Source organism: Phyllostomus discolor, chromosome 14 (assembly GCF_004126475.2).
Source record: "Phyllostomus discolor isolate MPI-MPIP mPhyDis1 chromosome 14, mPhyDis1.pri.v3, whole genome shotgun sequence".
In the NCBI taxonomy this organism is placed as follows: domain Eukaryota; kingdom Metazoa; phylum Chordata; class Mammalia; order Chiroptera; family Phyllostomidae; genus Phyllostomus; species Phyllostomus discolor.
In genome coordinates, this window is record NC_040916.2 from 22,785,570 (window position 1) to 22,810,328 (window position 24,759).

Sequence of the window (24,759 nt, forward strand, 5' to 3'; positions counted from 1 at the left end):
AGAAGGCCCGGGAGGAAGTGGCTAGAGAGAAAGGAGGAGAGCGGCAGGCGGCGTCACGGCGAGCCGAGTGCGGGGGGGGAAGGAGCAAAAAGAAGCAATAAGCCTGTTTTACTGAACACCCTTGGATTGCTTGTAGAGCCACAACAATATCACGCTTATGCACACCATGTGACACTCTAGGTGAAATGTTCAAATTCACACTATAAGTTATTACGCCCATATCATCGCCCGACCAACCACACTCAGGCAGGCCTTCCTCCTGCCGGACCCTGGTGTCGCCCATCCCTCCGGGTCAGCTGCTCCCAGGCCCCTCTCGCCCGACAGATGGGAACGCGGCGGAGCGGAGCAGCACCCACCCGTCGGGCGCTCCTTCTCCCATACCCCAGCTGTGTCCGAGAGCGCCAACGTTTGCCTGGACCTCACAGAAGTGGAATTTGTTCAAGAAAGACAAGATATGGAAATCACATCCCTTCCTTAAATCTGCACAACGCCTAAATCACCAGACAGCTCTGGCCCCGGCCACTGAGCGAGGACGCGGCCCCCGAGTTTTCACTGTTAGGTCAAACGTCGACTGCGCAGCCGTACTGTCCACTGGCTAACGACGGGAGCTGTGCCATGAGAACGGCCTCGCAGAGTGAGAACGGCTCTCAGCGTGGCCCTTCCAAGCAGTTTCCATCCGCACGCATTCACCCGAAACCCTCTGACCCTCCCCTGTGTTCAGTGTGAAGGAGGTGCGTCCTGGGTGCCGTGGGAACGGCAGCTGAAAGTGCGGGATCTGACGCACTTGGAGAATATCCCGCATGTACGTAGTGTGCCAGACACACGCACGGACGACGATGCGGCCCCAGAACGTAACAGAAACAGCATTTGTCTAAACAAGTCTGAATGTACAACACGCAACCCAAACGAGACCAAACGAAACAACGGTGAACGCAGTCGGAGCTGCCCGCACAGGGAATGCAGCCTGACCGGTGTTAGCGCTCCTGAGTGGCCAACACGGATTATGTTCCATGATCTGGAGGCCGGGGTGGGACGAAAATGAAGGTTGATTAGACAACACAGATAGGGCAAAAGTTACTGGAAGATCAACTCCCGCTAGCTCGCCTGTGTGCTGTTACAGATTAAAAAATACAAGGGACTCAACTTCCCAAAAATTAACCAATTGAAATTGCAGGACTCAAAACGTCATGGTCTGGAATCTTGAAAAAAGAGAGACAAGTCCAATATCCTCAAACTGGCTTCATGGCCAGCAAAGGCAGTTCCTTCTGGGAGGGTCGGAAGGTTCTTTTTATACCACTTACTCCAGCTGTTATTGCTTCTGTCCAGGAAATTCGAGGAAAGGAAAAGAACTTTAAGTTCATTCGATTCTTTCGTGAGTTTCTCTTTGGTAGTAACTTCATGAGGCCCTCACAATGCGAGTCAAACTCTAACCGGCACACACCCTGGGCCAGGCCCAGACGTTTTCAGTGGGGCCCAAAGCCCTGAAGGGGAAAAAAAAAAAGATCTAAAAACCTACAGGTTCTCCAGCGAAAAAAAAGCCAGTATTTCAAACCCAAGAGTAGTTCTTTTTAAAAAAAGAAAAAATTAAATTACACTTACACATTAAAAAAAAACCCAGGAGAAATAAAAAAGAATCATGCCGGAGGAAGATGGTTCCCTACAAGGCAGAGGTTGGGAGGGGCCGACCGCTGCCGTCGGTTCACGGTGTGTGTGCGCTTTTCCTACACACTCAGCGGCGGCCCCACCTACGCAGGAAGCAGTGGCCTACGGTACTGCCATTGCACAATCACAAAGGCATCCCTACCTAATTTGCATGTGCAAAACTTCAATTCTTGCCGTAAAGCTGTGACAGGCGTATTTTTACAAAAAACATCAGCGAAATGTTCACACACTAAAACTAACGTCTAAGATTACGGAAAAGGCACTGCACATGCCATAGGCTTTAAAATTATGTTACTTTAAAGAGAGGATTGATTTTGATGTCAGTATCTGTCGTAGAGTGATCTGGTTTAGTTTAAAATATATACCTATACATATACATACATGTACTCACATACACACACACACATTTACACACACACACAGTATAATAAAAGCGGCAGTAAACGCAAAGGAGAGGAAAGTCATTATGGGCTTCTCAGAAAGGTTTTCTGAAAGGTTATCTTAAGGAGCCAGTTCCCATTGCCGTGTTTTAAAAACAATGTGGTTGTCTCTCTTGGTGAATCAAGTGTTTTCTTCTATTTTTACTTGTTTTACACACACATCATTTATTTACCCGATGAGATTATAAACGCCTTGAGGAAAATCACACATTCTTCCGGAATGCGACTGTCTGGGCAGGGGCTCTGAAGCCAGAGGGCGTGGCTTTGAACTGGGGTGGGACAGGGCACCGCGGTGGGGGCCGGCTGAGCACCCCAGCCGCACCTGACTGGCGGGAGGTCCACCTCCAGGCTGGGCCCTGTTCCGAGCCTCCCTCACACAGGAGCCCGTCTGGTCCTTGGAGGAACCTGTGTCACAGATGAGGAAACGGTAGCTCCCAAGCATGAAGCAACTGCCAAGGCCAGTGGCACGGCCAGGGTCCTGGCCCAGGGCCCTCCCCCGCACCGCCTCCTGCAGCTCCCACTTCCTCCGCAGCCGCAGCTGCCCTGCCAGGGGAGACCCTGCCTTTCAGCGTGACCGGCTTAGCCTCAGCGACAAGTGGGAAATGCCAGCACGGAGGCCTGGTGTTGAGTAAGTGCTCGGAAAAAGGATTGTGGTGTTAAAGGAACAAAACGAACCTTTCGGAAACAGGACACTGAACACTCCCCCTCGCAGACGGCTTTCGTGCTGCAATCCTGAGGGTCAGCGAGGTTATGATCGGCTTTGCGTGGCAGACAGAAGCCACTTTTGACTGATTACTACGCAAGTAGTGTAAGTGCTTATAAAAATATGTAATCAACGCTCATTTGCAACATGTAAATAAACTTTGCATGAGCTCTTGTACACACCAAGGGCGTTTTGTTATCTGTGAGGGTGAACTCCCACATTGGCCTGAACAGGAGTATTTCGATGTGGCCTCACACAGCCCGGGAGTAAATTCTCTGGAGACCGAACGGAACTGAGAGGCCAGTTGCAGTATCCACAACATACTCAACTAGACAGACTTATGCTGGATTAAACCCTTTTTAAAAAACGATTGACTGATTTTTAGGGGGAGAGAGAGAGAGAGAAACATCCATTTGTTGGTCCACCTATCCATACATTCGTGGGTTGATTCTCGTACGTGCTCTGACTGGGGCTTGAACCCGCAACTTTGGCTTATCAGGAAGATGCTCCAGCCAGCTGAGCTACCTGGCCAGCCCTGGATCAAACCTTTTTAGTGATTCTATGATTCGTGTTTCCTCTCCTGCATATACCGTATGATTATAAATCCTCCGATGAAGATACCTGTGCGGTGGACTAGCAGGAATGCCTAACCTGACTGGAAGACTTGGATGGAGCTGCTCAGGTGACCTGCTGCATAATTGCCAGTATTCTGGGAGAAGCAGAAAGCTTCCCTCCCCACACATTTCCTTGTAGCCACTGTGCCTTATTCCCTCCCTCCCCCGAGCCACAGAAAAGATACTTTCTCTACCCCTGAGAAAAATTGTTTTCTGAGTTTCTATGGGAGGCACGTACTGCTCTTTTTTTTCTTTCTTTTGGACATCATGCATGCTCTTTCCTGAGTCGCACTCAAGAACTCAAATGTCTGTGATGCCAAAAGACATCAGGAGTCGACATGCTTGAGACCGGCAGTGACCCGAGGACACCATATTTCTCCTGTCCCAGGGAGCCGGTGCTCGCTGTCAAGTGCGATCGGAACAGGGAATTCGATGGGCGCTCGGAGCACATAGCATTCGGATGATGCCGGCTCGCTCCGGGGGCGGAAGGGGCCCCAGGCTGCATTCCTAGTATGCTCTCACTTAAAATCCGCCTGCGAAGGCCAGCACCAATTTTCCAGCCCCTTTATCTTGCATTCCCCGAAAGATTTTGAGACAGTGCTTCGAATCTGACTGGAGTCATAAATCATGCATTTGCCTTCCTGCGACTGGCTTTTCCGTGGAACCGGAGTGTTTCAGGTTCGTCGGCCGGATGTATTGTGTTACCGTAGTGCAGAAACGGCTGCTGTGCGCGCCCGTGGCTCAGAAAAGTCAACGGCGTAACATTATCTTCCTCAGTCGACTTGAGGAAAGAATGTTCATAAAATACATACTGCTTTTGGTGAGGGGCTGGTTTCTAAATAAACAGACTCCGCTGTGGAAATTCTGGAGACAGGGAAAACAAAACATGCATTTGCAAATGTATATTTTAGAATCTTTCACCATCCTCGCCTTTTGCAAGCATTTGGAAGGTTGTAAGAGCAGTTGCATTAAGCGGACGATTTACAGCTCTTCCAATTCGACTTTCTTCCCCTCCCCAGTTATGGAAGGAAAACCTGTTCAGTCTTCTGGACTCTTTCTCCTTGATTTCACAGCCTCTGGTCTTGCATCTCTGGCTAAGAAGGCACTTCTCTGCAGTCATCTGAAGGCAGCCATTTGGTGCAAGGCAGGGAGGGAGGGAAAAGGGGGGATGCTTTGCTCTGACAAATCTGCCAGTCCTTCTGGGCCCTAACCGAAGAGGAAGTGCTGGTGATTAAGGGACAGCATTGCCTCCAATAAAAAAAAAGTGCTAATCCACACAACATGAGGCCAGACTAAGTGGGCCTATCTTCCCTAATTTGCAATGAACTGGGGTCAACTAGATTTTTATCTCACAGACAAACCGGGAAGGAGAAAACAAGGCAAAAGGAAACGGCCGGGCTTGGTGAGATCCTGCTTCGCGCATGAGATTGTGTGACGGACAGCTACACAGGATGCTTCCAGAAGATTAGAAGGCCAAAAATAAGTGAGGAAATATGGCTGGCCCCATGTTCACATTTATTTCTCGAAGAAGAATGAGTCTGATACAGGACCACAGTGCACACATAGGAAGGAGTGTTAACGTTGCACCATGGCCTTCATTTAAGAGAAACAATCAGGTAGTTTTAACTCCTGGGCTACTGTCGGGATAGAGGTTGGATCGGAACCCGCCCGCAGGCTATGCAACTTCCATCCGGTCTTTCCACAGTTGGGTGGATGGCCCCCTACAGGCGAAACAAGGCACAGAGATACCATCCTTCGGTGCCCTCGATGAGCTGATGTTCTTCTGTTTGGGGGGTGAGAAGGGACGCCCACATAGGTGAAATAATAAATAGTGCATGTAACAGTTCGGTTCAGAGCCAAGAGAAGGCAGCAGATAAGTGACAAATCAGTAACAGAAACTCCAAGTGCCTTAAGAATCCGGCAGGGGGTGAAGTCGTCGCTGTGGGCTGCCACCATGCTTCTGGTCCCAGGCACTGGCCTTGAAAAAAGAGAAATTCACCCTGGCTGGCGTAGCTCAGTGGATTGACCTCGGGCTGCAAGCCAAAGCATCGCAGGTTCAATTCCCAGTCAGGGCACATGCCTGGGTTGCAGGCCATGACCCCCAGCAACCGCACATTGATGTTTCTCTCTCTCTCTTTCTCCCTCCCTTCCCTCTCTAAAAATAAATAAATAAAATCTTTTAAAAAAGAAAGAATAAAGAAAAACTCTGAGTCCTGCCACTTCCTTCAGTTCCACAGAGTTGCTACTTCACCGCCCCAAGCCTCGATTCCATCATCAATAAAATGGGGATGATAGTGGCATTTGCCCCATAAAATTATTCTAAGAAACTGATACATTTTATATGAAAGGATTTAGTGATCTGTAGCGAAGCTATAAAACGGCTATTGCGAAGATGGTGAAAGAATCACACCGAACCACTACTATTAATTTGGGAGAGCAGAAAGGGGTTAAGGAGGGTGGAGGGGGAATGAACTTTTTCTTTGCATACTACCTATTGTATGAAGGTTTACAAGGTCTGAACACTAACCTTGTAACAAAACATTTAAAGCCATAATACAAATACTATCAGAAGTGTGCATCTCTGAATGTCACAAAATAATTGTAAACACTAATAACCCTGTTTCTTTGTGAGTACATCAAAACAAGCCTTCTGGTTACAATTTGAGGATTTCTAAAGTCATACAATTCTGCCAAGCTGGGGAATAATAACCAACCGAAACAGTTTCTTTTCCAAGACATTTCTAAAATAGAGCAAGTTTCAGAGTCAACCAAAACCATCCATTGATTCAAACAATCAGTTGGGTAGCCAGCCCTTTCGAAATAAGCCGGTTAAATCACATCAGTTCTCAAAGGCAAGTTTTGGTCCCGTGCTTCCTGGAGCCCACCACATTTCAGGTATTTAACTGATAACTTTACGGACCTGGAAAAGCCCTCAGGCCATTTCCAAAGGAATGCCAACAACTTTCCAGAGAGGCATGGCAGGCTTTTTAGACTGAACTTGATCACAGGCATTCCTAACACTGTAAGTAAGTGTTAGGTCTTGGAGGGCAGGCACCGTATCTTCTTAAACTTTATATGCCAGGGCCCTGGCACTGTGGCTAGCACACGAGTAGGCAGCAAGAGTAAATATCTGTTAAACTGTTTAGAGGAGAGATAACCCTAAAACACTCTCGTCCACTGACTGCCCAGTGAGGCAGGCTCATCTGCTAAGGGGGACGCAATCTTCATGCTTGTTTCTGCAGAAAGTCACTTTACAATGCTTCCAAAGCAGGAAGGATTAAGTTCGAGTTCCTTGAATAAAACATCACCAGAATTTCTCTGTTTGAGAACGGGATCTCTCCCATATTTGAGAAAGCACAGACGTGTGAACCGAGATGAAATCATGGAGCAGCCTGATCAGAACCCCCTTTCATCTGCCTCACCCAAAGTTTCCAAGGCATGCTTCAGGATATAAATAGAACAGGGCAGAGGACAGGCTTCCGCTATTTGCGGCAGAATCGAGCCCACACCTGGAAGGCTGGGCTCCTGGCTGACTATTGTCCCCCTGGCTCATGGCTGGCTCCTCTATGGTGACTTGGGAACAAACACACAGACACCCAAACAGGATGGGATTGCGACCCATACGGAATAAGGCTACTATGCTGCATGTAGTCCCATCTGCATTTCCCCCGTGTTACACAGGCGGTGGCGGGGAAAAGGAGTCGAGGCACACAGGGCTTGCTCAAGCCCTGGGCCCTGAAGACAAAGGTATGGAAGCTGCAGCCCGGGGACATGGAGTCCTTCTGCGGGTCGCCATGGATGACTTCAGTCTTTCTGGGAGTGATGCCCCTAATGCAAAGCTCCTCGCCCCATCTCAGTCTGCTGGATAATTCACTGTGACCTTATGTCATCTTCCTCCCGAGGTGCCCAGGGCTTATTACCATCTCTCTGGTGCCCTTGCATGGTCTGTTAATTCAAGAGAAGACATTTCAGGAAAAGCAAAAGCCTAAAGGCGGTTCTCCCTGGAAAGTTCTTGAAATACTCAGCCCAGTGTATTTAAAAAGAGGTGGACTGCTCTGCATCGAAAAAGTGTTGCCGTAGAGGCCAGTGGAAATTACAGCTTTGGCTGTAACTTTTTTAAAGAATGCTACGTTTCTTGGTTTGGCCGCTCAAATGGAGTTTAGAAGCTACCTAGGAATTTTCTCACATGTTGATCTCTGCAAAGGGCCATTAATCAAGCTCTCGCTTGAAGGACCCTAACTTTAATCAGGATTCTACGGAGGGAAAGTCAGAGAGCTGAATACTCGATATTCAAGAGGCTATATAATTGGAAACAGCAAGGACAGGAGAAGAAAAGTGGGCTGATATGTTATAACCTTTGGTCAAGCGGCACTTGGCAAATTTCAACAGATTTCCTTAACCAGAGATAAAGCTAAGCAGCAGAGCACCGTGCAGACGCAACCCAAGTGCCCGCACACACTCAGGAACGACCCGGGAGACACGCGGCCGCCCAACAGCGTGGATCCACCAGAGGCCATTTCTGGGGGGAGTCCAGAGTCGTCGTGTCACGGCGGAGGCTGGAAACCCTAACTTTTAACGTTTCTTTAGGTCGAGCTATATAGCCCGGCATGCGGAGCGGCAGCCTAAGTCGCCCAGAGAAACAGGGACGGCCACATGTGGAACTAATTACTCATGGAGAGGCCATGACAAAGAACATTTCTCCAGACTTTTCATGGGGGCTTCACTTTCAGGAAGTTGCTATAATTACTGTTCAAGTCTAGAGCAGCCTGCAAGCCGCTGACAGATCCAGCAGACGAGGAGGAGGAGGAGGAGGAGGAGGAAGGGAGGGAGGGAGGGAGGGAGGGGGAGAGAGAGAGAGAGAGAGAGGAAGAAAAATGAACTTATCTGCCCTTTCTGACGAGTGAAATACCAGAAAATAAAGTACCATAGGCCAGCACAAAAAAAAAAAAAAGTTTCCAAGTGAGCCCTGGCTTCCAGTGTCCGGCTTTCTGTTTACTTTCTTATCTACGACCCGCCGTCTTCCAGGGACTTCTGCAGCCCGGACCAGACGGCACACTTGCACTTCGCGAGCGCACTTTCGGTTGGCCCCCGCAGGACTGTACCTCTCGACTCTTTTTTTACAGCTTTTCCATACTGGGGCCCACTTCCTGCCCCGTGGAGGAAAAAAAATCTGGCCCGAAGATGAAATGACTGCTTAACATTACACCAAAACATCTGGTACCATTTTATGCGCAGACCCATGTCTGAGAGCAGGCGATCCTAGCGGTCTCTCCAGCGGCACAGCGCATACCCAAGCCTCCCCAGGGTGACATCATCCCATATATGGACTCTCCAGCCCAGCCCTCCCCCTTTTCCTGGTCCTAAATTCATTGCCAGTTCCCCAGTCTGCAGCAAATGTGCCACGTCAAGACCGAAAATCACAGCCCTCGAGTGGGGCTCCGTCCGTGCGGCAGAATCCAGGGGGGGAAAGCCGGAGGCGACTTTTCCCCGAGACCCGGAGAGGACTTTTAAGGACCCCGACGGAAGCTTCTGGATATCCTGCTCCGTCGGCCCAGTGTTCAGACTACCTGTTCAGGACAATGCCGTTGTACAGTAGTCTGCACATTGGTTAGACTGGGCAAGGCACGGCAACGCCGAGGACGCCCGGGGACCGGAGCGGCTGCCCCGAGGAGAGGACGCGCGTGGGCTCCTCTCCCGACTCTCACGCCCGCTGTTTCTCTTCACAGGTTTTGCACAGTAGGGACCGAGGAGCCCTCGGGGACACCGCCGGGGAGAGACGGCTCCCGGGAGACCCTCTTGCCGGTAAGGCCCTCTTGCCGCTCACCTGGGCTGGGCCCCGGGGAGCCGAGGTGGGTGCCCGTGGCTCGAGTCGCTGGCGAGAGAGGCAGAGGCACTGGTGTGGCAGGGAGCCGCGTGTGGTGCTCCCAGAGAGCGACAGGGTGCGGTGTGTGGTGTGACCTAGTGTGTCGGTTATTCGCTCTCTGGAGACTTCTAAGTCGATTATCTGCTGGAGTTGAAAGGTTTTTCCACGCGGAAAAGAAATTCTAAAGACTCCAGACACTAGGAATAGTCGAAGGGGGCCAGTCTCCCTCCGTGGAAAGGAGTAATTCGGAGACCCGAAAACTTGTTTGAATGAGGGCTGGGCTGTAACTTGAACTTTCCCAGGACCGGATCCATTTTGCCCCAAACTAAAGAATACTTGCTATTTTTAAAATGCTCTGTGGATAGTGCTGTCCTGAAATTTTTACTTATATAAGATAAGTGCCAGGAATAGCAGTATCTAACAATAAGCGGGGAGGCTGCCAAGTTTTTGCCCACCCGACCACGCATACAGGACTTGCCCAGAAAAGAGCGCCAACCCAGAACTATTGAGTCAGCAACTGCATAACCCGGGAACCAGAAACCTCTGTCTCGGGCTCCCCCAGCACAGATCTCGGGCTGGTTTTGTCTGTGATGAAAGGATGGTTGATAGTCGCTGGTCAGCTGAGCCCCCAGCCTCTGTTTTTTAACAATGCTTCTGTGTCCTCTCTGCCTCCGGGCGTTTAACGGGATGAGGTGCTTTGTCTAGAAACTCGGGGATAAAAAAGGAATTTGTAAACGAAGGCAAAGCTTTCTTTGGTCAGTTTCCAGCTGTCCTGGAGGTGAAGGAGGGTGGGAGGGGGGAGGCCGGGGGGAGGGAGGAAAACCCTCAAGCTGAATGAAATCCCAACAGAGGGAATAATAGACTGGGCTGCAATATGATCCACGCTGAACTTCAGAGGTGGGTCCTTTAAAGAAAGTTCTAGAAAAATAGTACTGCCTCACCCCTAATTCCCTCAACCCCTATTTATAGCTACCCCCTAACCGTTCTACATAATGAAAACATCTGCTCTGTAGACTTTTGTGAAAAATGAATGTAATCTCTTTTGTCCTCCCTTAAATTCCTTAATGTTGCAGAGGTTCCTGAACGAATCCTTTTCTAAATTATATATTTTGCAACAATTCAAAAAGTGTCACACTTTCTCCTTTGCAGGACAGTTTATTATAAAAGGTTCCCCATGTAGTCTTTTGTCAAAACAATTTATTTTAAAAATTACCCTGTTGATCATCCTAAAACTGGTATTAAAAAACATATGTTTTCTCTTCCACCCATGGTTTTTTTTTTTAGTTAAAATATTTCAAAAAGGAGAAATTCAGCTGTCTTCTTCACTTTTTGTATTGTAACTTGGGCGCTTCCATGTTGATTATTTTTAATTGAACAAGTGAAATGTTTAAAATCTATGTAGTTTCTTTTAGGTAGGAAAACTAAAAAGAGAAACTATTAGATTAACTTTACCAGACCTTATTTTTTTCCAAGGAATATATTTTTACTAATTTATACAGTTACTAAAGAAGAAAGAGAGCCAGCTTTAAGGTACTTTGGTCATGCTGAAGATTTCTCAGATTTGGGTTTTCTTGCTTGTTTGGTTTTCCCATTCCAGGGAAATGGTGGAATTTTATAATGTGCTTTCATTTCATGTGTATTTAATTTAAATGTCTTTCTTGATATTAAATGGCATTCTTATTTCCAAGCAACTAACCACCACCGGTCCCTCACCTATTTTCTCCCTCAGGATGACTTTTAGTCTGGAGACACGGGGGGCCCCAAGGGCCTCCTTAGCGTAAGTACAGGAGCAGAAACCCAAGAGTTAATTTGTACCGGGGGGCCAAGGAGCACCCCTGCACGTGCGTGCTCGGTCGAGTCCCAACGGCTCATTCCTGATGCCAGTTTTTAACAAATGAAAAGGAACAGTCCTTATTTTTCAGTGGCACGAGCTGAGTTCAAGATCAAGAGTAAAAGCTTGAGCCATACCCTCTGCTGACCGAAGGCAGGGTGGCAGACTGCTCTCGGCGGGGACACGCCACGCCATGAATGCACGCACGCGTGGCACAGTCTTTATTTGCAGGGCAGACTAAGGTTTAACTTGACCTTGATGTTCCTTTGTGAGGAGACCTACAGACATGTTAGGGGTCATGGGATCTATTCCAGAGGAAACTGACCACCAGTGAGCACCTTCAGCTAAAACTGCCCTGGAGATAGGACGGGAAGTGTAAGTATTAAAACGAAGCACCACCCGTGGTCAGGAAGAAACTCGTTTGCTGGGCACCTCACGGAAACTCAGTAGCTGTTTTAATTTCGGTGTGTGGGTGATTGATAAATTAGACTAGGTGTAGGGTTAAAAGGACTTTTTCTGCCATCTAAGAGAAAGGAAATTCAGAGCTTTAGCTTTCCACACATTTTCTGAGTTGGGAGAGGACCCCTAAAAAACAGTTTATTTACATTCTCAACCCCCTCCCCCTGCTTTAAAGCCATTGATCTCAAAATCCACGAAAGTTTGTTTACAGTGGGACAAAATCTCACACTGATCACTCTTGTGCAATTAGTCAACAGGCTTAATGCCCTTCCTGCTCCGCGGGCAGGCTTTCCACCCAGATAATGTGTTTATGTTGTTGAAAGACCAAAATATACTATCTCCCCCACCTCGCGCCTCCAGACCACCCAAGTTTTTCACTCTGTGGGAAAGAGTGTAGGCATAAAATTCCTTCTGATAGAAATTTTTCCTTTCCTTTTTTTTTTTTCTTTTGGTTGAAGTCCTAAAGCTGTTATAAGAAAGAAAGGAAACTACAGCTTGGTAATGTAAAAGGTTCGCTCATCCATCAACCACCAGCGCCATCCTCCCTAAAGAGAGCAAAGCCGAAGCTTGCAGTCCCTCTGCACGAGATCTGCTGTTTAAAATCAACCCCTTTTCCCCTTCTCCAAAGAGCGCGTCCCGCCCATGACAATAACGTCCAAATAATACAGAAAAGACCATCACTCAGAAAGCCCCGCTTAAAACAACTACAGAAGGTCCAGGCTTAACCTGAGAGGGGACAGGAAATTCCAGATAAAGATGGAAACTTTCTCACTTGGTTTCTTCTAACGTTTTACCTGGGTGTGCTGCAAATTATGTAGCGAGAAATATTTACCCATTTTTTGGAAGAATTGTGATCAGTTTTAATAAGTAGAAATAATCAAGTAAATTAAGAAAAAATAGTTAAATGTTCATTTTGAATTTCCTGACTTATAACAGCCAGTTTCCTGGAGTTGCTTTGGTTTGTTTTTGCTATTGAAGACTTAGAACATAATTCTTTTCCTGCACTTTTTTCTTAGTAAATAAAAGATTAAAAAAAAATAAAGTGTAAATAGCCTCATTAAAAATTACACTGTATGATAATAATGTAAATAGTTCTCTCACATTGTAGCAAATATTTTCAGTGATGAAAAATTAATATTTTACTGTATAGTTTGGAAGACAGAATAACCATCTGAACTGTTTTTTCAACCTTTTATCTTTTTAACAAGCTCAGGGGCAGGTCCAATGTAACTATGAGGTGTGCAGACGCCACATACTTACTATAATTGTGTTTTTGAAACCTATTAGAAACATTAATTGTGCAAAAGCCTTACCAGTCATCATTTTTCAGCAAGATTTTTTTCCCCCTAAAAAAAAGAGTTATGGTGTTTCAGGCCCTGATATTTTGGGATATCTCGGTTGACTAGAAGTGTTTCAACTTAAAGGATCACACATGGACTCACAACTCTTTCTTTCTATTTTTTCAGGTTGCATGTACCATTCCTTAATTGCGCAGAGTTAACTGGATCATTATTGTTTATGAGAGAGGGGGAAAGCTATGCAGAATTACAGTGATTTCTAATGCCCACAAATGCACCCTTTGTAAGTGGAGCCCTCCCTGGTTCCTGCTGCACTGAATGGGGCAGCAGTAACAAAAGAGTTGCTGAAGGGATTTGGTGTTTGCATACTCCGGCCCGTAATTATTTACTATCAGCCAAGGGGACTGATGTTTTTGATTCTGTCGAGGAAAAAAAAACAGCCCTCTACTCAGAAGCGATGACCAGAAACAGAATCAGTCATTTATTTTCTTGAAATTAATTAAATCAAAACACACTTCTCGACTCTTTCTGAAAGCTGTACCTCGTCTAGTCACTGCACAAAGGTGAAGCTGTGTAGAAAATCTCAAGTTTTTCATAATCTGTAAAAATAAGTTTTTTCTCCATAAAGTTTCTATTTGCTATTTTTCTCAGAATTTTGCAATTAAAGGGACATAACTATTTGTGTTCTTTTTTTTAAAATTCTTTGAAAAAACTCCTAATTCCATACTCCTTGGATAGTAATGCTTTGTTTTTGAAGCTATCCCACTTATTGAAAGTCTGGCTCTCTGGATATGTTGGTTTTTTAAAGGGCAGGGGAATTTGTGAAATCCCTCTATGGGTACGAGTTGCTGCTTTATATTAAAATTCTTGACTCACCAGAATTAAATGTTCTATCTGTGTATTTAACACCCTTCCTCTCTCTCATACGAGCTACAAGGAAATGTTCCAGAGGGCCTGGTTGCACTCTCTGGAGAGGAAATGAAGCCCCTTTTTCTGTGTGTGAGATACTACTCGGTGACCGCAGTGTACTAGCAAGGTCCCGGAGACATCCTGGGTGAGCATATCTGAGGGCCACAGCTGTTCCGTGTCTACCTCCTGACTCATGGCACGACCCTGTGGTTAATTAAGAGGAGGACTTCAGCTCACGACTCTTTTTGCTTTGGTTTTCACATCCACACTTGAGAACTGCATTAAAAGGGATATGAGAAATTTGAGGGAGTTCCCGTTGCTTGGTGAAATATTGGTGAAAACGCAAGCCCTTGTAAAAATCCCACTAGCGAGGCATCAGACCCCAAGGTCGGCTGGCTGAGCTGCCAAATGCATGAGGCTCATTATTTTGAAAATGGCTGCTGTTCCCATGTAAATGATAAATTTCTTTTTCATGGGCAAGGTTATGGTGCTTATCTACTACAAGAAACATGTATAAACATGTCTTTATCTCTAACTTCAGTATTGAAATGTGCAGAGCTTGGGGGAAGAGGAAAGACATCTGGTTCAATTACTCTGAACTCTGACTGCGTATGGGTCAGTGACCACATGGGCTGGAGTCAGGAATAAACCTGGTATTTAACCTTCGTTTGCCTTAAAATTTCAGTATGCGTTTTCTGTGGAGTCAGTTATCCATGTTAGCACTTTCGGGACCAATGTGTATGAGCGCACTTCCTGAATAAAGTCAAAAGTCCGACTTGCTTTTAGTTCCACAATGTTTTAATGTCTAATTCTGTTGTGTGTTTCTCTCCCTCCCCCTCCCCCCGACCCTCCAAACCCCCCCAGTCTGGAGCCCAGACTGGCGGTGTCTGCCCCTGAGCACAGGAAACCCGAAGGAGCCAAGGGCCTGGCTGGACGGAGTTGTCATGTGTCTGCCTGTCTACACTTGCTGTGCAGAACATCCGCTCACCTGTACAGCAGGCACAGACAGGCAGTCACATGACAACCCAGCCTGAAAGACAACCAGCCATTGGGAGAGAGCAGCCCTCACACCGTAGCATCTACACCAAGAGCTACAGCCAAACGGGGGGGCGGGGGGACTGGGGTTTTCATCTGTTGGTTTAATTCTTAACTCGCATGTACTATTATTATTATTATTATTATTATTATTATTATTTTATTTGGATTCAAGCATTGAAACCCACCACACGTAAAGTGAGTGGTGCCTATGAAATACAATAAAACCCATTGCTGAAAATGCTCCTGTGCTTCCTATAGTTCTCTTTTCCTAACTGTTGTCACTACGTGGCTCCCCTTGACATGTGTTGCACACAGCTTTGCAACACCCCGTAATCAACGTCAGACACCGACGGAACTTCCAGTCTGATGCTCGACACAGCACAAATGACTCTAATAATTCTACTCCACCAACAACGTGTAGTTTTCTGCGCATGGCTGTTTTAGAGGGAGGGACAAAAGAAAAAGAGGGAAGAAGTAATATTCCAGGGACCACGCATCTTGAGTTGAACTCAGCCAGTCTGTGCCTGGGTGAAACATAATGCAAAGAATATTTGTGTCCAACGTAGTTTTCAAATGTACTAAAATAGTTGCTTCTCTTTGGATGCAGAGCAAGTTAAAACTGAAGCTCTGCCCCCTCCAAGCGTCGGGATACGCGTGGGTTTGTGGCTGGGGCGCTGCTCGGTGGAGAAGGAACCTGCCCCACGGTTCTGAGGGTGGGATTCACGGGCCAGCGTGTTCGCTTGCAGTGCACACACCCATGCACTGTGGAACTGCGAACTCTCGAAATGTTCGGGCAATTCCGTTATTGTCAAAAAAAAAAAAAAAAAAGCAAGGATGTGGATGAGTGGATACACAATATCTATGTTGCCATGCCTTTTGAGGAAATGTCAAAACTTCAATTTTACACCCTGGGCAAATAGGTGGAGATATGGGTAAAATGACAAATGTGTCTGTTTTGATTTGGTTCACTAAAATACTTTACCTTCAGTACATAAAATTAATTTTCATCTTTCTTAGAAAGATTCCGGTCAAGCTTTAAAAAAATGCAGCACAAGGCTACCCAAAATTTGGGGGTTTTAATCTAATGAAACATTTTAAGCATATATTCTGGACAAAAGCAAACTATTTTTATACAGACATGTCATTTTTAAAATGAAAGATTTAGTCTTAAGGCTAAAAACCGCACAAGATTCAAAATTTCTACAATTGCATGATATTCTACCAAACCTGACCCTGCAGTTACTTAAAAAAAAAAAGTAATTGGGCAAAATTATGAAGTAAATGTACGATTAAGGCTAAATTCTTTCATTGAACCATCTGGCCTAAGCAAATATGTCATCGGCTAAAATACGCTTTTGCAGAACACATTTGTGCAAAGGACCTTCCAGAAAAGTCCCAGGACCAGAACCTAAAGTATTACACTAAATGAGAGTTCACACAAAATGTAAAAAGCAAACAGGAAGCCACAATCAAAATGCCTCACAGAACATTTACACAGTTCCACCCCATGCGAATGCTCTCTGTAACCTGGAGCAAACACCGCCGACAGGAGTCCGGCCAGGGGTCATGCCCCTGGACCCTGCAGGCAGCCCAGGGCGGGCTTGAGGGCTCTCCGGAGGACACGTGGCTGGGGGGGACAAGGGGTGACCACTCCCTCCCACCAGACTCCAAGGCAAAGACGAGGGGCCGGCGGAGTCACCCCTGAGTGAGCCACCACTCGGGAGAACACTGCAAATACTTTTCCCCTTAAAACATGGGGTGAATATCTTGGTTTTACTTTTTCTTTTTCCTTGGCTCTCAAAAAAGCGCTTGCAAGAATGTTATTTATCTTCAAGTTCATTAAATGATGCACATTTGAAAACGTCACTTTCCTGGAAAAGGGTCACATGAAGGGTAGTGGTGTTCTTCCAGTGCAAACTTTTCAGCAGGACAAATAACATACAGGGGAGAGGGTCTGAGGCCGTAAGCATTTTTAATACATTTGAAATAGCACTTGCCATTGGGGTTTGTGGAATAACTATTTTTTAAAAAACAATAAATCTTTGGATAATGCCAGGCGTGGAAATGTTTATATGAAATAATCCTACATAAAAAAAAAAAGAAGCCTTAATAGGAAACAGCTTATGTATGGTGAAAAACATACACATAACTAAGATCGTGAAGAATTTCAAGTAACGTAAATGTTTTAAAGTTCAATATTTGTTGAGACTGTTTTTTGGGGTAAAAAAAAATATATCGAATGGTTTTAGTTAACTCAAACAACTCAGTGAGGCTTGCGCATGGCGTGCCCGGGATTAACCTGACCACAGGTAGCCCTCGGACCCAGCAGGAAACTAGCAGGGTCTTGAGCGCGTAAGAGAACATGGCGGTGAAGATTTCTGTAAGTTCTGGCCCACGGCTTTGGCCATCCAGGAATACAGCTGTCACTTTGTTTCCTATTACTGATGCTACGTTTGTCATCTGTTACAACGACATAATGAAAACAATGCTCAGTAAATACCCCTATAAGGGAATTATACGGTCTCCGTATCAAGCTATCCAAACACGTGAAGCCACAAAAATGAGGCCTGTGACTTTTTTTTAAGAGCCCAAAGAATGTCCTTAATTTCAATGCAGATTTTGGATTTTCTTCAACAGTGTAAGGTTAGTACATTTCCGCTGGAAAGTCTCCTGTTGGATTACCCTACTTTCCTATGAGTATTCCATTATGATTTTAATCTTCATGTTGGACTACAGAAATAGAATATTGGTTATATGTGGTTATTACTCATAAACTAGTAGTCCCCTTTCTTCAGAGATTTTTAACTGTCATTTACACTTTTCTCACTGATATTAAAAAAATAAGGCTCTTTTCTCCTTGGATCAGAATTTCCTACTTTTCCAAAATTTATATTTTAGGTACATTTTTAAAAAGCCATCTTTTTTTTTTAAATCTGACTTCAAAGTATTAATGTAAACTATCTAAACCCCAAATCCTTCTGATATGAGTTTCCATTTTATTCCATTTTATTGCCCTTCTCTCAATCCCTCCCCAGAACTGTGCAAATATATTTACAGCGTAAGAAAATAACACTGTCAAATTTATTTTCTGCTCAAATGATCTTCAATCCAGAAACTTACACAGTCAGAGGAGGGGAAAAAAATCCATTAACCTTCAATGACAAAACTTTAAAAAATTCTAAGACAACCTACCTCGTATGGTGATTTTTACCCTGTAATTCAATAATTTAGTTGAGGCACATCAGATACTGGGACACGAGGAATCACTGCGCTACATTTCTCCATTTATTTGCTCAGTCCCATGCTCACAATTGATATTTACATCACGCTACCTTTCGGTGCCACGCCCACTGGCGGTCGGACAGTGAACAGGTCAATGGCTCCTGGTCTTGAGAGGCTTACAGGTTAGCAGGAACCTACGCATTCAGCCAGAACTCAGCATGTGTGATGAGCTGTCACATCAGTGTCACCTTTTGAACCTAATCTCTTAAATCCATCATTTCCATCCATTTCCATCAACCTGCCCCAGCCCCAGCTACCACAGTCTCTCCCGGAGATCACAGCAATCACCTCCTAACAGCCCCCCGATCCAGTCTGGTCTCCGACATATTCTCTACAGGGCAGACAAAAGAATCTGTAAGAAAACTCAAACCTTATTAGGTGACTCTCCAGCTTAAAAACTCCGAAGCCTTCTCATCATTCTCAGGGTCCAGATCCCTAATCTTTATAGTCCCCTTCTCTCTTCCTTCTAGTCACACTGGCCTTAATTCCGTTCCTGAAATTCCTCAGCCCAATCTCGCCTCCAGGCATCAACACAAACCTCCTCTGACCACCCGACTGAACAGCCCCCCACGGAGCCTCCCCGCTCCAGATGCTCTTCCAGTCACGCTCGCCCCCGGATTTACTTTCTTCACAGCATGTCCTCTGCCTCTGGTAGGTCTTCCTGCCTGTTTGCAGGTTTTCTTTCCTGGGGGAAATCCCTCGGGAGGCAGGTGCCATGAATTCCTTGCTCAACGTTCGCCGTGAGTGACTAGGAGAGAGCCTGGTCCGTGACGGCTGCTCAGGAAACACTCCTGGGAAGGGTGCCGGTGACCGCGAGCACAGGCGGACGCGCGGCAGCGTGTTCACGCAGCTCTCCCTTCTCTGTGACTCTCAGTGCTCTCTCTGAATGGAGAACGTTACAAACAATCGATAAAACTTCATCGTTATGAGGATGATGATCGTCACCGATGATCGTTCAGGTTGAAAGCTGACCTGCAATGCGTTTAAGCAGGCGGCATGACCAGCGGAGATGCCATTCATAAGCACAAGGACGGCTACGTTAGGGAGCACCTTGTGAGCTGGAAGGCCATTGGGTTTGGCTGAGATGTGACGAGTGTGGCTGCACAAAGGCGAGTGTGCAGACAGAGCTGAGTGAATGGACTGTGCGGTGAGAAGCAGCTGGAGCTTGGGGCGCTCTGGATGGACAGGACTGAGGGGAGAGACAGGAGGGGGAGGGGGAGGGGGGAGGGGGAGACCGGTGCACTGTCCTTGGGCAGGGCCAGCACAAGGCCAGAGCTGCCAGTGCCACACCCAAGTGGAGGGTCCGTTGGCCAAAAAACTATTGGGCTATTTAAAGCTCTACTTGAGGTTGTTCAAACATCTGTATTGCTACCCCAAACCCTTAGTAAATATAAGCACTACAAATATCTTTATGCTATTATTTGGATGGAAATCAAAGGAGCTAAGTGTCATCCACTCCGGGCCCAAGGGGATACATGGAGATACACGACCTACACGTCCATGCTCGGTCCTCACCCCCACGGACAGCTCCTGCGTGACTTGGGGCACACACACCAGCAAAGTGCCTTGGGGGCAGGACGGGCCCAGCAGGAGGTCTACGCAACCTCTAGGAAAGCTCTCCAGGCCACCTGTGCAGGAAGCCTCGGAGTCTGGTACTGGAGGGTGACACAGAAGGACATGATCCCCAGGTGATTAGTTACAGACTGTCTAACGCTGAAAAGATGGTCTATTTCTTTTTGTTCCACAGGAAACCCCAGCCTCAGAGCAATGTTAAAGGAAAGCAGGACGTCAGGCAGGTAGATACACTGTGTCCACCTCAACCACACTGCATTGTAAAGGCTCCTTAAATGTAACAGTGCCCGGGACACAGGCGGGAACCTTTCTAGGAAGCTCATCTGTCAGTAACATTGTGCATAACATTATTTTAATGGAGAGTAATGGTTCAAAGAGTACAGTCTACAGATGCTTGAGGGTGTTCACGAATTCCCGTAAAGTGCTGGGGTAGGGTGGGTAGATCCACTCAGGATGAAAAGGAAGACGCCGGAGGCTCGCCGTGGCAGTCACGCCGACCGCAGCTTGAACTTGTTACGCGGGGCTGATGTGCCGGAGCCCCTGCCAGCTGGGCCGGGGAGTCGCACGGTTGACTCTCACCGTCTCTGCTTCTCGGCTGGCGTGTCGGGGGACCAGCGGGCTGAAGGGGAGGTGGCCCGGAAAGTCTCGCTCAAGGAATGGGGTCCTCCGAGTTTCCTCTGACTGTTTGAATCTTCACATTCTCTGCTAACATGCCCGAGACCCCACACATCCTATGTCCCCATGGGAAATGACAGAAAGTGAAAACATAGAAGACACGAATCAAAGGATGGCATCACGGTGTCATTGTCAATGGCAGAAATACAGATACACACACGATACCTGAAAGTTTATTAAAGCACTTACTAAAATAGGATTTCCCAGTGTCCCGTAAAAATCCCTTTGAGGCCACTCAGCTGGCAATGGTCCCCATTTTGTGAGTAAAAAGACCGAGGTTCAGAGATGACCGGCCTGTCCCCGACGGGGCAGCTGGCCGGCTTGGACCCTCGACCCCCAGCACCTCGTGCTCCTCACCACCTGGAACAAACGGTCTAGGGGGGCTTTTGTTCAATCAATGAAGGACAGCCTAGGCCACCGTTCTTTCATCACAGCTCTACTTCACAAGTCATGTGTATTTGTTATAAACCTGCCATACCTTAAATAAAACCGTATATGCTACGTATTCAACAGCCAATTCAAATCTAATGAAAACACATCAGTCTAATTACACAAGAAAGCGTGGGAGGCTAGCAGAACACAGAAAAAAACTATGACGAGCCCCAGTGAAAATTTGAATATAGTTATTGTTGAATAAATGTGCTAACTGTAAATAATTAGTGACATTCACTGTGTCACACATGCTTGACGGAAGAGAAGAAACGGCCGAGTGAGAGGGTCCTGGGAGCCGGAGGGTGCTGCTGTGGATGGGGGTGGGCACCGTGGGGGCACCGGCCACACACTCAGCTCACAAAAAAACCCACCCCAAAGTGGAGTTCAAAGCGAGGCTTGTTTTCACAAGGGAACACTCTAAACTTGGATTTCTGCGGCTGCCCGTGAAGCACGCTCAGTCCGTGTGTCACTGAACTTGGAACCTACACATTACTGAAAACATGGCTGTCGGAGATGGGCGTTCAGGGTGCGAGTTCGAGAGGTCAGAGATGAATCACCACCTCTGAGCCCCACACTCCCGACACCTGTCCTTGCCTTCCCAGAGGCCTCCTTGCCCCAGAGACCTCCCCCGGGCCCGGCTCCCAGCAGACACGAACTGGCAACTCTCCGTGGAACAGCAGCACTGAGTAGGGGACACCACGGTCCCCTGCCCTCGGCCCTGAGGGCAGGCTCACAGGTGGTCTGCCTGGCAGGGAGCTCCGGCAGGAGCAGCGGCAGGGCAGGGGGTGGCCGGGGGTGGTGGCCGGGGAGACAGCTCCGGCAGGAAGCGGCTCTGTCCCAAGGACACAGACAGTTCGAGGACACAGTCGGTGTGAGTCAGGATTATTAACATGCTGACAACTTCCACCCTCGCTTCTCAAGCACAGTATTGAAATACACTTAAGCGACCACCTAAACTCTTAGACGTAAAATGTGTCTAAGAGAAGAGCCCTTGGGTCAATGGAGCACACACACACAAAAATCATCAATTTATCCATTTTTCTATCTAGGGAGGCCCCTATCTCAGAGCTCCCGAGGCTGCGCTCTTTATCTTTTTTAACTTGTATCAGATTTACTGGTGCAACATTGGTTAATACAATTGTACAGGTTTCAGGTGCACAATGTTGCAGCACATCATCTGCATATTGTACTGATTGTCACCACCTGAAGTCAGGTCTCCTTCTGCCACCGTTTCTCCCCCCTTCCCCCCCTGCCTCCCCCACCCCCTTTCCCTCTGGTGACCACCATTCTGTCGTCTGCGTCTGTGAGTTGTCGTTGTCATTGCTGTTTTTGCTGAATCCCTCCACCTTTTTTCCCGGTCCCCCGCCCCCTGCCCGACAGCCGTGGGCCTGTTCTCCACGCCCTGTAAATGCCCCGGACTCCCAAAGAAGGCCGGGACGCCCAAGCGGCCAGCACAGGAGAGGGACCGTCGCTGGTCCTCACTGTCTCCCGACGGCAGATTGCACACTCGACTAAAGTCAGTAAAATACACGACACAAAAACTGAAGATAAAGCCTCTGAGCAGAAACTTTCTTTGGACCTTTCTGTAGAATTTGATTTCCCTTCCTGCAGAAAATTCGGTGGAAATCACTTGATCATCCGATCTTGATTCAACACGCCAGTGTACACGAAGCACTTAAGAAACCAAACAATCATGTGAGACGTGACAGTTTTCCCCCGACAACTGACAAAGCTACTTTGCAGTGTTTTTAAAAGACACGAGGCCGAGACTGGAAGGACTACGGAGTCTGAAATGCGCGCTCTCACAGCCAGATGAATCGGAGACGAGCTCTGCCACCAACGGCCGTGCTCCCGGGGACGGGTGTCCTCACCCAGTGTTTGCACGCTGCCTCAGAAGCATCAACATTTCCCAGGTCAGCCCGGAGCTACTGGAATTTCTACAACATACCAGTTTCGTTTCCACCCACGCCGTTCTGAATTTAACAGCAACACTGTACCACGTTATAGCTCTTTACTGGCTCTGCAAAAATTATATATATATATTATATATAATATATATATAATATATATATAATATATATATATAGTGCTTTCATTGCCATCAGATTTAAATGAGCAGTACGTCACAGCACCAAAAGTAGTAACACGAACCAGAGCACCATCCTTATCATAATTCATGCTTTTACACAGACACCAAAATTCTCAAAGAACAGACTCCATATACACAGTTGTCAGGAACTTGAAGGCGAGTGACTTGCACATTTTCAAGAGCCTGTCCCTTGAGGCTGACGTCACAGCAGCAATGCTAACATTCTTTGTAAACTCCACATCAGTGCGATTCATTCCGCTGTTATAATGCCGCATCGCCTTGAGTCCTTTAGACACACTATTTAACGGAAATTCTTTCACTGGGTCGTACCTTGCCAGCATCACAGGAGTTTCCCAGTGCTGACTCCTAACTTCATGTCTTCAGGTAAACAGACACGTGAGTACACCAAAGAGGTAAGAGAAATCTTAGGGGAATATTGTAAAATTAAAAACCCATGGGAAAAAATAAAACAGTGCTTCCTGAAACAGAGAGCCCAGCCGAGATCTTACTGAGAGAGAGCCAGCGAGCGGCATCTCAAAGTCGAGCAGTGCGATAGCAACGAGCTGGAAATGAGGAAACTCGGTCCCTCTCCGCGCCTTACCTCGTCATCCTTATACCAGGACAAGCTTTCGGCCGTGAGGACGAACCAGTAGCCCTTGGAGCCCCCTTTCATGATGCCGATGTTGCTGATGGTCAGCCAGCCCTTGCGGATCACCTGCAAGAGAGCACAGGGCCAGGCACGCTTAGTTCTGGGTGAGCCGCAGGAGGCCACAGGCCTTGCGTTGAGCCAAGTTCAAAACAAGGGAGGTACGAAGTGCAATAAGAACAGCATTGCTCCCCCAACGTTCAACTTCTGTTCCTCTCCTTAAGGTCATTTATCTTCCAAACGCACAAATAACCAGAGGGAAGGCTCTCCCATCAAATGAACAAAATCTTTTTTTAAAGATTTTATTTATTTATTTTTAGAGAGGGAAGGGAGGGAGAGAGAGAGAGAGAAACATCAATGTGTGGTTGCTGGGGGTCATGGCCTGCAGCCCAGGCATGTGTCCTGACTGGGAATCGAACCTGCGACACTTTGGTTCGCAGCCCGCGCTCAATCCACTGAGCTACGCCAGCCAGGGCTTCAAATGAACAAAATCTAAACATGGGACGTAGGCAGGCGGCGGGAGCGGAGAGACTGAAGGAGAGAGGAAGGGAGCGGCGTGGGCCAGGCAGACGCGTTTGCGGCAGGGCTGCTACGATGGAAATGCGTCGGTCGACCAGACGAACAGAGCCGGACTCTCCTGCCCACCGCCTCTGCTCCCAGGCCAGCCCGGCGGCCCACACGCTCGCCCGCTCTGGTCTCATCAGGCTTCCTGTGGAGACCGGCCGCCCAACGGTGGGCAGAAAGGACTCGAGCCAACCCAGAGCAGCTCCTGGTTAACAGCTCTGCAGACGGCTGCATGAAAGAAGGAGCTGAAACGATCAGCTAAAATCAAAGTTTGGAGTTTTATAATGATCTAGATGTATCCATCTACTTCCGGTTGTTAACTGCTGTACTAAAAAAATATGTAGCATCTTCATGACAATCTTTAAACAGCTTCTAAATTTTAAAACGTCAACGACTTGGATTACTGATAGAAATTATTGATAAATGTCATCTGAGTGAGAAATCTATTTTTTCTCACAGTTGTGAAATTAAATCCTATTCTTTCACATGGCATAGTTTATTATCTTCCCTATGCTAGATAATTTTTGTTATCAGGGAACCAGAAATGAAATCCTATATGGAATTGGGTGATATTGTTTCAAACGTCAAAAATTATGCTCTGCCTAATTTGTTCAGGACTCTGGAGAGCCTGAAGTACTTTAAAAACTACTGAACTACTGAATGACTGGGTGGCAGCTCCTAA

At 47.0% G+C, this 24,759-nt stretch overlaps 1 protein-coding gene across 7 annotated transcripts in view; it reads right to left on the reverse strand.

Moving 5' to 3' along the window:
• The window catches only part of DNM3 (dynamin 3), a 369,351-nt gene that overhangs the window by 176,881 nt on the left and 167,711 nt on the right, over positions 1-24,759 (reverse strand). For 6 of the 7 annotated variants that reach the window (XM_028530855.2, XM_028530853.2, XM_028530854.2 and 3 more), the window contains one exon: positions 23,469-23,582. In XM_028530855.2, coding sequence (XP_028386656.1) covers positions 23,469-23,582 — 114 coding nt within the window. Of the gene's footprint in view, positions 1-16,951; positions 18,452-23,468; positions 23,583-24,759 lie in introns of those variants that run through there. The other variant, XM_036015983.1, reaches the window with a different exon arrangement.